The sequence below is a fragment of the Hemiscyllium ocellatum genome, chromosome 34 (assembly GCF_020745735.1).
Source record: "Hemiscyllium ocellatum isolate sHemOce1 chromosome 34, sHemOce1.pat.X.cur, whole genome shotgun sequence".
Classification (NCBI taxonomy): Eukaryota; Metazoa; Chordata; class Chondrichthyes; order Orectolobiformes; family Hemiscylliidae; genus Hemiscyllium; species Hemiscyllium ocellatum.
Window position 1 is genome coordinate 41,427,424 of NC_083434.1, and position 17,714 is coordinate 41,445,137.

General features: G+C 42.1%; 2 protein-coding genes across 7 annotated transcripts in view; one reads left to right on the forward strand and one right to left on the reverse strand.

Moving 5' to 3' along the window:
• relch (RAB11 binding and LisH domain, coiled-coil and HEAT repeat containing) overlaps positions 1–11,899 on the reverse strand; it is a 94,180-nt gene extending 82,281 nt beyond the window's left edge. For all 5 annotated transcript variants that reach the window (XM_060849971.1, XM_060849969.1, XM_060849968.1 and 2 more), the window contains exon 1: positions 11,479–11,899. In XM_060849971.1, coding sequence (XP_060705954.1) covers positions 11,479–11,893 — 415 coding nt within the window. In that variant the 5' untranslated portion in view covers positions 11,894–11,899. The remainder of the gene's footprint in view (positions 1–11,478) is intronic.
• Positions 11,900–12,208: 309 nt separating this feature from the next.
• pign (phosphatidylinositol glycan anchor biosynthesis, class N) overlaps positions 12,209–17,714 on the forward strand; it is a 116,365-nt gene continuing 110,859 nt past the window's right edge. The window contains exons 1-2 of one of the 2 annotated variants that reach the window (XR_009646901.1): positions 12,209–12,376; positions 16,414–16,671. Coding sequence is in view for 1 of the 2 variants with exons in the window: in XM_060849792.1 (XP_060705775.1) it covers positions 16,451–16,671 (221 nt within the window). In the remaining variant the exon portion in view is untranslated. The remainder of the gene's footprint in view (positions 12,377–16,413; positions 16,672–17,714) is intronic. The other variant, XM_060849792.1, reaches the window with a different exon arrangement.

Genomic DNA, 17,714 nt, shown 5'->3' on the forward strand with positions numbered 1-17,714 from the left:
AGTTGAGAACTCTTCATGTCTTCCAGCGACCTTAAACGCTTTGATGTTGTAAAAGGCTTTCAGCATTTTGTTTAATTTGGTTCTTGTTTAAGTATGAAAACTCTGTAGTAGGGAGGTCCCTTGGGATTGAGGAATACAACAGCTCTTTCCCATAAAGGGCAAGTCATCGTCAAAGTGAAAACTCCACTGTCAGGCTTCTTTCAACTTCACATTTGAGAAAACATTAAAGTGGCACAATTTTAAATGCTATATAAGATACTTCAGAATCAGAAAAATGACTCAAGCCAATAAGTGAAAGTGAGGACTGCAGATGCTGGAGATCAGAATTGAGTGTGTGTGTGGTGCTGAAAAAGCACAGCAGGTCAGGAAGCATCCAAGGAGAAGGAGAATCGATGTTTCTGACATAAGCCCTTCCTGATGAATGGCTTTTGCCCAAAACGTCGATTCTCCTGGTCCTCAGATGCTACGTGACCTGCTGCGCTTTTCCAGCATCACACTCTTGACTCAAGTCAGTAGGTGCCAATTTGTTGCCATACATGTGGAGGGAGAGCATCATTACGATGACTTTTGCAGTTAATAAAGTGTACGCACATTATGGAAAATATCATCATCATTGGAGATCAAACTAGTAGAAATTTGAGCAGTAAGGAGAGATAGTGGTGTCATGGTAATGTTCCTGGATTGCTGATCCAGAGGTACACTCATGCTCACGGACAGGGGTTTAAGTCGCACTGTGGCAGCTGATACAATATGAATTCAATTAATAAACCTGGAACGTAAAGTCAGGATTTGTAACGTTGTTGTAAAAAGCCATCACATTTAATAATGCCCCTTAGGAAAGTAGGTGTACCAACTTTATCCAGTCTGGTCTGTACGTGACTGCAAACTAATCATAAATGAAACTAATAAATTGAACAATTCAGACTCCGATCTTACCTTAAACCTATACCCTGTAGTTTTGGACTCTCATACCCTGGGAAGACCTTGGCCTACTCACACCCCTCATTATTTTATCAACCTCTACAAGGTCACCCTTCAGCCTGTGACACTCCAGGGAAAACAGCCCCAACTTATTCAGCCTCTCCCTTTCGCTCAAACCCTCCAACCCAAGCAACATGCTTGTAAATCTTTTCTGAACCCTTTCAAATTGAACTACATATTTTCTATTGCAGGAAGACCAGAATTGAATGTAATATCCTAAAGGTGGCCGAATCAATGTCCTGTACAGCCACAACACGACTTTCCAACTCCTCGACTCAATGCATTGACCAATGAAGGCAAGTGTGCCAAACACCTTTGTCACCACCCTGTCTATCTACAACTCCACTTTCAAGGAACTATGCACTTGCATGCCCAGGCGTCTTTGTTCAGAACCACTCCCCAGGATATTGCCATTAAGTCCATCAATCTTGCCCTGGTTTGCCTTTCCAAAATGCAACACCTCACATTTATTTAAATCAACTCCATCTGCCACGCCTCAGCCCACCAGCCCATATGATCAAGTTCCATTGTACTCAAAGACAACGCTTTTAACCGTCCACTTCACCATCAATTTTTTTCTTTCCTTCCATTGGTGAGTTGGTTGAGTTTTTGTTCCAATCCAACACAGTCTTTGCCTCTCTTCACAATCTCGCAGCTGTTGATGGAAACAACGACATTTATGCGGACTGCTCAGGCTTAGAATCAGGATGCAAACTAATGAACCGTAGACAACATGCCACAGGTGTTGCCAATGTTGACTGAACAACAACCCAACATGTACTGCTGCCATTACAGGAAAGGTTAAAAAGACAGTAGAAGGAATAAAAGTACTATGATAGAATAGATTAGAATATCGTTTATTGCCACATGTACTCCAATACAGGAGCACAGTGAAACGTTTTTACAATGGCTGCCTTTAAAAGGCACCATCTGAGATAAAAATACCAAGGTACAAAAGAGGATTAAAAGGAAAAGTTGTAGCATTACAACCAGTATCTATAAAATGACTTAGAAATAAAATATTTATAGCTGAATTAAAGGATTTACATTATAGTCCAGTAAAGAATTTCAAATAGCAGCAGTTCAGCACATGGTCTGATCACCAGCACCAGCCAACAACTGTCCTGCTCCGCTCCAAGCTTCCAGTCTGGACCTCACTGGTACTCAGCTGCAACAAGCCAAGTTGTACCACCCCATGGGCAGCCATGGTACTTGTGTTGCCCCTCAGGCTGCCCCACTACTCGCCTTGCTATTCGGGTAGCCCTCATACACTCGTTGCCCCTCGCACAGCTCCAGGACATTCCAGTGGTTCTCAGCTCTCTCGATGGGTTCTCACACTCCCATCTCCCAAAAGGGACAGACCCAACAACATGATTCAATTGATTGGAATAAATGTATGCAGCTAAATAAGATTGCTGTCCATTTGTACAGCAGAATGATAAAGCCTTCCACTAAAGAAAAGTAATATTTATCTTTAACTGCATGAAAAATCTAGAGATTTGATTCAGTCCATTCTTGATGGCTATCCAGAATAGGTCAGAAATAGGTACACATCGAAAAGACTCTGTTGGCTTCAGGTGAAAATAACATCAAATTTCTCCAAATGTATTTTGTGGAATATTTAAAAGAATACACCAGCATGGGAAACTCAGCAAGAATACTGAGCCCAGTCACATCATTGGGGCAATGAATAGCTCATTAGCAAAGCAACTTTTTTCACATAAATCGAGAGTTCTTTGGAAGGCAGATCTGCAACAGCAAGTTACGGTCTTGCACTGTTAGAGATCTCCATTTGAAACAGCTGTTTAATTGTGTTGGGAAGAGTACAGGCATTTGGAGATTCTGACCAAATATTGATTGTCATTTTATCTTTTCCCATTTTATGGAAAGACCATGTATTGATTTGATTTGATTTACACTCACATGTACCCAAGTACAATGAAAAGCTTTGTTTGCGAGCAGTACAGGCAGATCATAATAAACAAGGACATACAGAAAATTGGGTGAAAAAAACTTGGGCAGTGAGGCATACAGGTTACACCACACAGGATATGCTTGAGACAAGAACAACATTAATAAGATCAACATTATTTGAAGTTGGAGAGTCCGTTTAGCAGTCTAATAATGGCAGGGAAGAATCTGTTCTTGAATTTGTTGGTGCGTGTGTTCAAGCTTCTATATCTTCTGCCAGGTGGAAGTGGTTGTAAGAGAGCATTACAGGGGTGGGATGGGGTCTTTGATGATGTTGGCAGCCTTTCCGTAGCAACCTCTCCATGGATGGGAGGTTGGCTTTCCTGATGGTCTGGGCCATGCACATAACTTTGGATAGTTTCTTATGGTCCTGGGCAGAACAGTTGCCATTTCAGGCCATAATGCACCCAGATAGAATGCTTTCTATGGTGCATTTGTAAACGTTGGCGAGGGTCTTTATGGAAATGCCAAATTTCCTGAGCCACGTGAGGAAGAAAAAAGACATTGTTATGCCTTATTGACCATTGCTTCTACGTGGGAAGGCCAGGACAGGTTGTCATTTCCTTAACTCCTAGGAACTGAATGCTCTCAACTCTCTCAAACTCCGCTCCATTGATGTAGACGGGGACATGTTCTCCTCCGTCCTTTCTGTAGGAAATGACCAATTCTCTAGTTTTGTTGACATTGAGAGAGAGGTTGCCATCACTGCACCATGTCACCAAGCCGTCTATTTCCTTTCTGTATTCTGACTCATCGCTGTGTGATATCCGTCCTACCATGGTGGGGTCATCAGCAAACTTGCAGATGGCAATCATTCGATGTACAGGGAGTAAGGTAGACGGCTGAGAACACATCCTTGCAGGCCTCCTGTGTTGAGTGTTATCATAGAGGTGGTGCAGTTATTTACCTTCACTGATTGTGGTCTATGGCTCAGGGAGCTGAGGATCTAGTTGCAGAGGGTGGAGCTGAGACCTACGTCTCAGAGTTTCGAGATCAGTCTGGAGGGGATTATGGTGTTCAATGTGGAGCTGTAGTCCTGGTTATTTGGATGTTCCAGGGATGAGTGCAGGGCTAGGGAAATGGCATCCGCTGTGAACCTATTACATCGGTAGACACATTGCAGGGAATCGAGGCAATCTGAGAGACGAGAGTTGAGATTGAGTTGTGTGTTTCGAATTGAGCACCTTATTTAATTAAAGTTCTTGAAAGTAGAGTTGCAGGTAGACAGGATAGTGAAATCGGCTTGCCTTCATTTGTGAGTACACAGAATATCAGAGTTGGGAGATGCCATTGCAGGTGTACACGATATTGGTTAGGCCACTTTTGAATACTGCGTTCAATCCTGGTCTCCCTGCTGTAGGAAGGATGTTGTGAAACTTGAAAGGGTTCAGAAAAAGATTTACAAAGACGTTGCCAAGGTTGGAGGGTTTGAGCTATAGGGAGAGACTGAATAGGCTGGGGCTATTTTCCCTGGAGCATCTGAGATTGAGGGGGTGACCTTACAGAGGGGCATAGTAGGTAAATGGCCATGGTGCTCTTCCACAGGGTAGCGGAGTCCAAAGCTAGAGGGCATAGGTTTAAGGTGAGAGGGGAAAGATTTAAAAAGAACCTAAGGTAATTTTTTTCATGCAGAGGATGGTACGTGTATGGAATGAGCTGCCAGAAGTGGTGAAAGCTGCTACAATTATGATATTTAAACAGGCACCTGGTTCGATATATGAATAGAAAGGGTTTTGAGGGACATGGACCAAATGCTGGCAAACAGGACTAGACTAATTTAGGCTATCTGGTCAGCATGGACAAGTTGGACCGAACGGTCTATTTCCATGCTGTACAGTTCTAGGACTCTACATAAAGCACTGGAGAGAGTTCAAAGCAGACTTACTAGAATAATTCCAAAGAATGAGGGATTTTAGATACAGGGAAAGATTTTGCTTAAAGTTGGCTTATTTTCCTTGAAGCAGAGAGGATCAAGTGGTGACCTTATTGAGGTGTCAAAATGTAAACAATTTTGATGCAGTAAAGAAGGATTTTCTGTTTCTATTAGTTGATATGTCGGTGTTTAGGGACCACATTTCAAGACTGCGTGCAAGAGAGTTAGGAGTGAGATGAGGAGAAATTTTTGTTCTCATTATTAGGATTTGCAATGTGCTGCTGGGAGAGTGGATTCCAAAGTGATTAAAAAGAAAGAGCTGGATATATATTTGAAAATGATTAATTTAAATGAGTTGGAGAATGGGACTAGCTGGTTAGCTCTTTTGGGAGCCAGTACAATATGATGGACTGTATTGTAAAATTGTAGGATCCTACAACGTATAACAGTACAACCCTCAATGTTGGGCCAGCCTTTTATCCTACTAGCAGCTCAAACTCAATTACCCTGCTAATGAAAGCCAACACACCATATGCTTTTGAAAACCCTCTCAACTTGGGTGGCAACTTTGAGGAATCTATGGACAGAGACCACAAGATCCCTCTGTTCATCCACACTGTCAAAAGTCCTGCCTTTAACCCTGTATTCAACATTCAAATTTGACCTTCCAAAGTGAATCGCTTCACACTTTTCCAGGTTAAACTCCATCTGCCACTGCTCAGCCCAGCTCTGCATCCTGTCAATGTCCCATTGCAACCTACAACAGCGCTCCACACGATCCACAACTCTTAACCTGTGTGTCATCGGCAAGCTTACTAACCCACCCTTCCACTTCCTCATCCAAGTCACTTATAAAAATCACAAAGAGCAGAGGTCCCAGAACTGATGCCTGCGGAGCACCACTGGTTGCTGAGCCACCTACCTCTGTCTTCTATGGGCCAGCCAATTCTGTATCCAGACAGCCAGATTTCCCTGTATCCCATGTCTCCTTACTTTCTGAATGAGCTGAAAATGTGTTGCTGGTTAAGGCACAGCAAGTCAGGCAGCTGCTGATTCCTGAATGATTCCTGATGAAGGGCTCTGGCTCGAAACGTCAAAGTTCCTGTTCCTTGGATGCTGCCTGACCTGCTGTGCTTTAACCAGCAACACATTTTCAGCTCTGATCTCCAGCATCTGCAGACCTCACTTTTTACTCGAAGATTTTTACTTTCTGAATGAGCCTACCATGGGGAACCTTATCAAACACTTTACTAAAGTCCATGTATATCACATCTACTGCTCTACCTTCATCATGTTTTGTCACATCCTCAAATAATTCAATAAGATTTGTGAGGCATGATCTACAAAGCCGCTACAAAGCCATGCTGATGATCTCTAATCCAACCGTGGTTTTCCACGTAATCATAAATTCTGTCTCAGAATCCTCTCCAATACTTTGCTCAGAACTGACATAAGACTGACTGGTTTGTAATTTCTAGGATTATCCCTATCCCTTTTCTTCAACAAAAGGAATAACAATTGCCATCCTCCAATCATCTGGCACTACTCCAGTGGACCATGAGGACACTAATTTATCACCGAAGGCACAGCAATCTCTTTCTTCGCTTCCTGTAGTAACCTAGGGCATATCTTATCTGGCCCAGGGGATTTATTTATCCTTGTGTTTTTCAAAATTTTCACCACATCCTCCTTCCTTACATTAACCTGTTCTAGTATATCAGTCTGCTTTACGCTGTCATTAGAAATGCCAAGGTCCCTCTCAGTAGTGAATATGGAAGCAAAGTATTCATTAAAAATCTCTCCTAACACCTCCTGCTCGAGGCACAAATTCCGTCCGCTATCCCTGATTGGCCCTAGTCTCACTCTGGCCATCCTCTTGTTCCTCACATAAGTGTACAACACCTTGTGGTTTTCCTTAAGTCTACCCACTAAAGCTTTTTCATGCCCCCTTCTAGCTCTCGTCTGTTCTTCAGTTCCTTCCTGGCTACCTTGTAACCCCCAGCACTGTCTGATCCTTGCCCCCCCAACCTTTAGTAAGCTTCTTTCTTCCTCTTGACTAGATGTTCCACATCCCTTGTTACCCAAGGTTCCTTCACTCTACCATCCCTTCGTTGCCTCGGTGGGACAATCCTGCCCAGCACTATCAGCAAGTGCTTCCTAAACAACCTCCATATTTCTGTCATGCATTTCCCTGAGAACATCGGTTTCCAATTTAGGTGCCCCAGTTCCTGCCTAATAGCATTGTAATTCCCCCTCCCCTAATTAAAATACGTTCCCATACCTTCTGCACCTATCTCTCTCCACAAGTACAGTTAAGATCAGGGAGTTGTGATCACTATCACTGCAATACTCCTTGTAAAATTCACATCTGCAACTTTAGCAACACAGTGCTCCAAGATATAGCTGCTTATTATAACTCCACAGAAGAAGTCAACAAAATAAAACAACACACTACGGATGCTGGAGATCTGAATCAAGACCAGAAACTGCTGGAGAAACCCAGCAGGTCTGGCAGCACCTGTGGAGACAGAAACAGAGTTAACATTTGAAGTGCTATGACAAAAGAATGTTAACTGTTTTTTCTCCCCATCTGTTAAGTTTCTGCACTTTCTGGTTTTGCCACAGAAGTGGCAAAAAAACTGTAACTGTCCAATTTAGAACATTTTTACTTCAAAGGCATCATGATGCATTCAAACCCCAGAGATTCAGCATGAAGCATGACTGTCTTGCCCGTATGCTAATCACAAAGCATAAATAAAGTGTGAAGGCTTAAACACTCTCCTGCACTGCATTCCAGTCAAGATTCAGTGTTTGCAGCACGGCTGCAGTGTGAAGCAAAAAGTGCTTTGCAGTGATACCGCTTGCAATGAAAACACATTCTTCATTCTGGATTTTTTAAAAAATATGTGCTTAAAATTGTTTGAAGTTTGAGTCTAGGGAGATTATCTACATAGTTTTCATTCACTACCTTGGTCAATGCCACTCTAACCTTTTATCTGTGTGAGACACAAGAAAAAAAAGTACATTTATAAAACATTCTCACATCCTACACTTCCCAAAATGTTTTATAGGCTTTTACATTTTTAAAAAATAGCTAACATTGTGAGGTGATTTGTGCACCAAATCTGACCAGCAGCAATGTTCAGCCAATCTACTCTTGCGTGGTGCTGGTTATGGGGTAAATGTTATTCAAGACATCAAGAGAAATCCCCAATTCTTTTTCAAATATCCAATCACTGACATCCAACATCAGGAGGCATCACAATTTAACATTTTATTTGAAAGACAACATCCCCAGACAGTGCAGTACTCCATCAACACTGCATCACAGCGACAACCAAATGCTGTCGTCATGTTTCTGGCATGAGCTTTCAAATCCATTACTTTTCAATTTGTGAATGTCAGTGCTGAGCCGAGGTAGAAACTTAAAATCATGGTAAAGAACAAATTGGGTGGCACGGTGGCACAGTGGTTGGCACTGCTGCCTCACAGCGCCTGAGACCCGGGTTCAATTCCCGACTCAGGCGGCTGACTGTGTGGAGTTTGCACGTTCTCCCCGTGTCTGCGTGGGTTTCCTCCGGGTGCTCCGGTTTCCTCCCACAGTCCAAAGATGTGCGGGTCAGGTGAATTGGCCATACTAAATTGTCCGCAATGTTAGGTAAGGGGTAAGTGTGGGGGTGTGGGTGGGTTGCGCTTCGGCAGGTCGGTGTGGACTTGTTGGGCCAAAGGGCCTGTTTCCACGCTGTAAGTAATCTAATCTATCTAAAAAATGCTATTTCGCACAAACCTATGTATGAAGGGCATGTTATTAGCAGTACTCACAACTGCAATTACATCTCTAAGCAGAAAAGGAGACATAATTCATGCTTAAATAAGAAAACAAAAAGGTTTCTCAAACTGATTAAACTAAGCAATAAAAAAGTGAGCTTATAATGAGATTTGGGAACTTTTCAGTCAAAGGCTCATCAGGTTGGATAATTATTTTTAAAAATTGAAAATTAAAGCCATGAAATTAAACCAAGCTTTTTGAAACATCTTTCAAGATACATAAAATGGAAAAACAAGGGCAGTCATTAAAGATTATCAATTGTGACTTAGTCAAAGATTTTTAGAAACATCCTGCCCTAAAACCACCAAGGTCGGACCTTCCAACTGTAATCGTAACTTAGAATCAAATAAAATAAATGAAACTGGAGCTAATATTTAATGGATCAGAAATTTTCAAGCAAGCATGCAGACACAGTCTATTCTATTCACTACATTTAAATCAAAAGAAAACGCTTTCACAATAATGGAGAAATAAGCACATTAATTTTATCACAAAATCAACTTGGCAGGTGTAATGTTTCACACAGACCTTGTTTCCATCTGCTAACATGCATGATATGTACCAAAGCTGACAACACAGGTTGTTAATATAAATAAGTAAAGAAAGAAATTAAGAATGGGCAACATGTAGCTGCTGCAACATCATCTTACAGCACCTATAACATAACATAGTATGCTTCACACGATCATAGGCCAAACCACTGAGATATTAAGGCACATGACCAAAGTCTCAGTCAAAAAATTAAGCTTTAAAGATGCAGAAGAGGTTTGTGGTGAGAATTCTGAAGCTCAGGGCTCAGACAGCTGAACCCAAAACAATAATTTACAGGTTTTGTGATTGGAGAGTACAGAGTTAAGGAAAGTTAAAGTATTGAAAACAAAATTTGAAAACAAAGATGACAATTTTAAAAGCTAGACTCTCTTTATTGGATCAGTGCAGGTCAGTGAACACAGTATCAAGTGACTGGGGCTTCAACACAGCCAGAGTCGAAATGTGTGGCGTTGGAAAAGCACAACAGGTCCAGCAGCATCTGAGGAATGCCATTCCTGATGAAGGGCTGATGCCTGAAACATCGATTCTCCTGCTCCTCAGATACTGCCTGACCTGCTGTGCTTTTCCACTGCCACACTTTGACTGATATCCAGCATCTGCAGTCCTCACTCCTCCTTCAACACAGCCAACACAGTTTACAGGTAGTAGAACAGAGACTCACTTGGAGCATTGTGGGCTTGTGGCGCAATGGTAGCACGTCTGACTCCAGATCAGACAGTTGAGTGTTCAAACCATGTCAGGCTCACTGAAGCTCAATTTCTAGGGCAGCATGGTGACTCAGTGGTCCCAGGTTTGATTCCACCTTTGGGCGACTATCTGTGTAGAGTTTGTACATTCTCCCTGCATCTGCGTGGGTTTCCTCCCACAGTCCAAAGATGTGCAGGTCAGGTGAATTGGCCACGGTAAGTTGTCCATAGTATTAGGTGCATTCGTCAGAGGGAATGAATTTGGGTGGGTTGCTCTTCGGAGGATCGGTGTGGGCTTGTTGGGCCGAAGGGCATGTTTCTGCCCTGTAGGGAATCTAATCTAATCTAAAAAAAGATTGTAAAAGTCAAGTGCAGAAGTAGTGATGAACATTTCAACAGTGAATAAGACAAGCCTGGGACACAGTTGAGGATGTTTAATGGGGTGGGCAGGTCATCTTAGTGATGATGTGGATATGCAATAAGAAGTCACATCAAGGTAAAACATTGGACTGATTAAGTCTCAGATATTTGCCATGAAGGGAAAATTTTGGTAAAATGGTGGTAGCACTGAGTCTAATGATAGCAATGCTCTTAATATTTAATTGAACAAGTTATCTGTTCATCCAGTTCTATACGTCAAACAGGTAGTCTGGTCATTTAGAGAGTGAAGGAATGAGAGAGGTTCAGCTCGTGGCGGCAGCATCCCTGAGGAACCTGAGATTTCTGACCACTTAGACACCTACAGACAGCATGTAGTGGCTGAAAATAGAATTAGTTGCTCTAATGCAAAACAGCAAGTCCGGAAGCCTTTTCCCCAAACTGCCTTGTGATCACACGTTATATGGTACATTGGTTGGCATTCATACGCGTGAGTGTCATACTGACTGTCGCAAACAGGAAATTGATAGAAAACAAAACACGATGCTTCCAGCGAACATTGCAATCAGACATGAACCAAATAGCTTACAAACACCCATTGAATTATAACTCACAGTATACCTGCTCCTGCGAATATTCAATATTTTTCTTGTATGGCCAAGACGAAAACGAAATTGATACCATAAATGATTCATATCAATAATAATTCTAACGATTTTAGTTACTGACAGGCATTACAAGTACGTTTGTACAAATTTCCGTCTAGTCCGAGCCTCAGTTCCATCCATCCGTACTTCGCTGTTCTGCACACCACAACGATCATTTTAACGGGATTTAAGTGTTATGCATTACGTTCCTTCAAAAGCATATTGTTCTCGAACTCAACTCTCACTACTTGCAATGCAATCCCATACTTGTCAAAAAGAAAGAGACTGCTTGAAAAACGCAAAACAGCAAATCTAGCAGCATCTGTGGAATGAAAGCAGAATTAGCGTTTCGCGTCCAGTGACTCTTCTTTGAGGAAGAACACCGGACCCGAAACGTTCATTCTACCATTCCCACCAACCCTGCTTCCTTAGTCTCATTATTGCCGCAGGTTTCAATGCCATTTCACTTTCACTTCAGACTGTGCGTCCAATTCCCTGCTCAGCCCCCAGTACCCACCCTCTGTGTCCCCAGTCCCTGCAGGCGCTACCTCTACCACTCACTGAGTTGCCCGGGCACGGGAGCCAGGTCCTTGGGGGGAGTGGACGTGTGCCTCTCGAAATTGCCGGGGTTGGAGAAGTAGTCGCGGAGCCGGGGCAGCTCCCTGCCTGCTTCCTGCAGCTCGGTGTGGAACTCCAGTGCGGTGAGGATGTACTGGTCCCGCAGCAGCTGGGCCGCGATGGTATCCAGGGGAACGCGAGGCGGCTCTGCCCCCAGCGGGAGCCCGACCGCCGTCTCCCTCAGCCCGACACCGGCGTAACCGTAACCCGCCTCCTGCTGAGGTGACAGGGGCAGCGTGGGGATGTGAGCGGCGGGGAGCGACAAGCCCGGCGCACCGACATCTTTGCCCCTCCGTGATCTTCTCTCAGATTCTTCATCCGAGTCGCTGAGGAAAGGATTGACACTAGACGCCGCCATCTTACTTCTCGTCTTCCTGGTTGTAATCTCGCGATAGCGATACGGAAGAAACCCTCCCCTTCACGACCCGCCTACTCTAACTGATGATTGGATAAGAAGACTGCCCATCCGTGATAACTGACAGCAACTTACACCAATAATAACTAGGAACGACCCGTCAATCAGATAGTCCCGCCTACTAAACCGCGGGGCAACTGCGCCTGCTCGTGGGTGTCAGCAAGTGCAGCCATTCAACAGCATTTACGGAGTATTAATAATTACAGAAAACGTGTAGTTTTCTCCTTTTCTCAGCTGGCAAAAACTTTATTATTTTTATAACGCATTGATTGCGGCTGTTGAAAGAGGCAAACTTGACATTCAATGCAAAGGGTCAAAGGTCGCAACTGTGAAGCGGCCGCGCAGGCGTAGTACGCCGCATTGACCGAATCAATGTCAAGTGCTGTCCGTTTCCCATAGGCGTGTGTCCAGACATTAATCATGCAGGTAAGTGTGGAAATGAGTGTGTCTTACTTTGAAATAACCTGACCTGTGCTTTTGGATCTAACTTTGTTGCGGGGAGAGGGGAAGTCAGCTCGATTCTAGTTCAGACAGTGGAGAGTATCTGGTCGAGTGCAGTCCTGATCACTATCCCCCCCCCACACACACCCAGACACACACCCACATACACACACAGCATCAATCCCCCTCCCCAGGAACCTCTTTCCCCCAACCAAGGATTTACTCACCTTCCACCCAGGATATAATGAGTGATGTGCCAAAGGGACCAGTGATGGAACTTCGACTTGTTTTTACAAACTGCCAATGGCTTGAATGAAGAGAGCAAAGGTAAGGTTGTTATATTTGATGATAATACAAAATAGGTAGGAAAGTAAGTCTGGAAGAGGATTTATGAGGAAAGGCTGAGGCACTTGGGGCTGTTCTCATTGGAGAAGAGAAGGTTTAGGGGAGATCTGATAGAAGTGTATAAGATGATTAGGGGTTTAGATAGGGTAGATACTAAGAACCTTTTACCGCTAATGGAGTCAGGTGTTACTAGGGGACATAGCTTTAAATTAAGGGGTGGTAGGTATAGGACAGATGTTAGGGGTAGATTCTTCACACAGCGGGTTGTGAGTTCATGGAATGCCCTGCCCGTATCAGTGGTGAACTCTCCTTCTTTATGGTCATTTAAGCGGGCATTGGATAGGCATTTGGAAGTTATTGGGCTAGTATAGGTTAGGTAGGATTCGGTCGGCGCAACATCGAGGGCCGAAGGGCCTGTACTGCGCTGTATCCTTCTATGTTCTATGTTCTATGTTCTATGTTCTATGTTCTATAAAGTGACTACCCAGGGTATATAGATAGTAGCTCAATGGTTAGCTCTGCTGCCTTACAGTGCCTGGGAGCCAGGCTCAATTCTACTCTTCTGTGTCAAGTTTGCACATTCTCCCAGTGCTCCAGTTTCCTCCCTCTGACCAAAACTGTGCAGGTTGGGGTGTATTGGCCATGCTAAATTGCTCAAAGTATTCAGGGATGTGCAGGCTGGCCATGGGAAATGCAAGGTTACAGGGAGAGGGTAGGTCATACTCTTCAGCGGGTTGGTGTGGACCTGATGGGCTGTAAACGGCCAGGGGTAATTAACACAATGCTTCAAGATATCAGGATAAACAGATAGTTTAAATGGAGACAAACTCTTTCTGCTGTTTGAGGAATCTAATATGAAAGGATAGTATCAAAAAAAGTAGAGCCAGATCTTTTAGAAATGCTTTTTCATTCAAAGGTTTGTAAAACTTTGGAATTCTTTTCTGCAAATAGTAGATCAATTTTTAATTTTAAATCTGAGACTGATACATTTTTGTTAACCGAAGTTATTAAGGCCATCCAAAAATATTTATTAAGAAGGCAAAAGAGAGTAGTCTGCAACAGATGACAGCTTAGCCATGATCTCATTAAATAGTGGAACAGATTCTAGGGATAAATGGTTTACTCCTGTTCTATGCTGCAAGGAGATTCAGGAGAAAACTCTTTGCTATAAACAATGGTATAAATATAAAATTTGCTGCCAAAATGATTTAGTATGGATGCACTAAGACAGGAGGGCAGTAGAAACTTTGCAGATCTGACTGCATCTGTCCAGAGAGAAACCGAGTAAATGTTTTGAATTCAGTATAACTTTTCTTCCAATTACTGTGGATTGGTTAGCTTAGTTGGCTGGATGGTTGGATTGTATTACAATCTGCTATGAAGGCGAAATGAAGGCCAACTTTTTCTGCTAATTAACTCAAATACCCAGAGAGGCTTGCCTCACCTTGCCTCATAATCTATTAAAATGAGTGACAGAACTCCCAAATTCTACTACTTAAAGAAAATAACATCAATTTATTTTCTAACTCTAAAAGTGAACATTAAATAAAAACTATTCACAAATTTAAGCCCCCCCTTCTCTTAACTGCTTACTATCTGCGTCCAACTCTATAACAAACTACTGTTATAATAAGACACTTATTAAAATTACATCAACTTAATTTCAAAAACACAGTCTCTGTTGTCTTCTGTTTCTTCACTCTTCCAGCTGCTGATCTTCCTCGGTTATTGTCTCTCTTTTTACTGCGAGTATGTTTCACATAAGAAGGTATGTTTCATAATGTTTTCTAATATCTTTGAGAGCGAGATATTAGGTGAGCAACTTTAGTTCTCTAGGAGTTTCTCTCTCTAGAGCAGTTGCTCTCTGGCCAATGGACATTCTTATACCCCCAGCATCAGATCGTCTCATTGGTTTGATGTTGGTAAAACAATAAATTCAAACTTGATTGGGTTTTAGTTTCCTGAAGCATAATGTAAACTGGTTAAATTTGAATTGTCAAAACAGCAACCAAAACTTAAGTATCCATTTCACAACCAAAGTTGCATATTTTCAATTTTCCAATAAACTCTGGGTCTGCCATCTAGTCATATGCACAAGTGTAATCTCTCAGATCAGAATAACATTCTCTCTCTTAAAGGTACAGTATATGCCTTCAACTTCATAACAACACCAACAGCACTGGTTTAATTTCTGTATTGTCTGAGATGACCATGAAGATCCTGCCTTCTCAACCTCCACAGATTTGAGGTGACCTCAGGTTAAACTCACCACCAGTCGTCTGTTTCTAGTAAGAGACCAGTTCTATGGTCCTTAGAGACTATGGTGGCTTATCTAGTGTACTTTTCTTTTATGTAGATGCATTTATGCAAAATATGGATAAACCCAAAAGGAGCAAGAAGTTATGCTGGTAGGGTGGGAGGACATCTCTGCGGTGCAAATTCTGGCACAAACCAGTTTGGTCAATTGACCTCTTTTTGTTTTGTAATCAAAATACCTATCCATCGTTGTCTTTATGAATTGAATTACAATCAATGTTGTTTATCCAAATACTTAATTTATATATTGATGCTGGCATTTTCATAATACCAAAGCACAAATTTTCATCTATCTCAGTAATACCAAGGTAGGATCTCCATAGCCTGCTGCAGCAATGAATTCCACAGATAAACCACCCTCAGTCTAAACAAAGTCCTCCTCATCTCAGTGAGGAGACCCTCTCTTCCTTTGCACCTATACTTGTGTTTGTAATTGGTGTTGTCTCTATCTAATTTCTCGCAATAATGTTTTTTCTTTCCTTTTTTTAGACATAACTATTGTCTTGAAAGTAAATGATAAATTTTGCTATATTAACCTGTAATTTGTTCATTTATACAGTCAGATGTGAGGAATTCTGTGGTAACAACTCACCTGTGTCTCCGTCATGTCTGTTTTCAATTTACAAAGCACAAATCCGGAGTGTGATGGAATACTCTCCACTTTCCCTGGATGGGTGCAGTTTGACACCATTCAGGACAAAGCAGCTCACTTTATTGACATCCCATCCATCACCTTCTTCACAGATATCAGTGTGTATTTTATGTAATATATGCTGGAGCAGGTCACCAAGCATTCGCTAGCATTTTCCAAACCTCCAGCCTTTGCTACTTGGAAGGGCAAGGGCAGCTGATACATGGGAAAGCTGACACCAGCGAGTTCCCCTCCAAGCCATTTACTGAGCTGAGTGGGAGCTATATTGCTAGTCTTTTACTGTAACTGGGTCAAAACCCTGGAACTCCTTGCCTAACAGTGATATGGTGGCTCTATATCTAGAGGACTGCAACAATTCAAGAAAGCAGCTTAGCACAATGTTCTGAGTGGCAATTGGGAATGGGCAATAACGCCTTATTCCATGAACGAAATTTTTAATAATTAAAAACTTTGGAAATGCATTTTTAAATCAGATATTTCTTATTACAATCGATTGTTTTTCACGTTGTTTAGCTGTAAAGATCTGTAACATTGTATAGACTTACAAGAATTGAGGTTTCTGAATATCAGTACGTATTAAAATAGACAATTTAATATGTAACTATTATAAAACAATGTGGTTACTAAGGAAAGGATTCAGCTCAGATAGAAATACACCCGCTGTGTGTAAATTGCTAAACATAATTCCATGTTTCTGTTTGATTTTCAGTTTCTCCTGGAATGAGTGATCAGACTTATGTTTAAACATGCTGACATTCTTCCTGGTTGGCTTGCTTGTGCATCTCATCTTCTTTGCCTCCATTTTTGACATTTATTTCACCTCTCCCCTGGTGCATGGAACGACTCCTCATCGAACAGCACTACCACCACCAGCTAAGCGTCTTGTTCTCTTTGTTGCTGATGGATTGCGTGCTGATACCTTTTTTGAGCTGGATCAGAATGGACAAACACGTTCACCATTTCTCCGGTATGAGTGGTCATATGAAGCATTTCAAAGAAATGTTTTTAAGATTATGAAACTATTTGAAAGGGGTAGAAGTCAAGTTGTGGTTTCCTTTTATAGGGAGAATTAAGAAAGTATAGGCACTAGTAAATCCAGTAGGAATTCAAGGGAAACTTTATATCCAAGAGAGTCTTTTGAAAGTGGAACTTGCTTGCAAAAGGAGTACTTGAGCTAAATCACAAAAATTCATTTCAGTGGAGGCTGGGTGAAAGGATGGTGCTGAAGGGAATAGCAGGATACATTGATATCCTGAGCTTAAGAGAAGCGAGAAAATGCTTGTATGGAGAAAAGACCGCCCTGGACCAATTGAGCCTCCAGTCAGTTCTGCTGAGTTCTTAACACTCTAAACAATGACGGATACAATGTTTACATACATTCACTGAGACTAGTTAACTAGTTATAGTTGCTCAGCCTACCATGACTGGATCCATGCAATGTCTTGGCCTATTATGGCCAGAGAAGCAGTGTTAATGTGGACCTACATGTTTAATATTATTTGACTATTATATAACGTATTGTCTTTATGTTATCGCACAAAACATGGTGTACTTTGCCATTTGTGCGTGACTGCATTCAATTGTAATGTAACAACATTGGTATCTTATGTACATGTCTTACTTTTTAATGGCCACAGTCGTTAAGAGATAATAACTTTGAGTTTAAAAACTCCTATTGACCCACTATTGCCCTGGCCTTTGAATCTTTAGTGTGGCCCAAGCATCTCACTTCACACACCAACAGCTCATACCACTGGTTACTTTCTCACAGATATATAATACTTACCCAAACAAGTTCCAATCAAATTGCCCTCAACTCACATATAACCATCATCTCTAGAACTGCTTCACTTCAGACTTTCCTGCCAGACTTTACTTGATGAAAACACTAGTTGGGCTGGATGACTTGTTTCTGTGTTGTAGGGTCAATATAAATGAGATTCTGCTCTTGAAATTGCAGCTGTACAGGACACTGGTTAGGCCACTTTTAGAATAATGCTTTCAATTCTG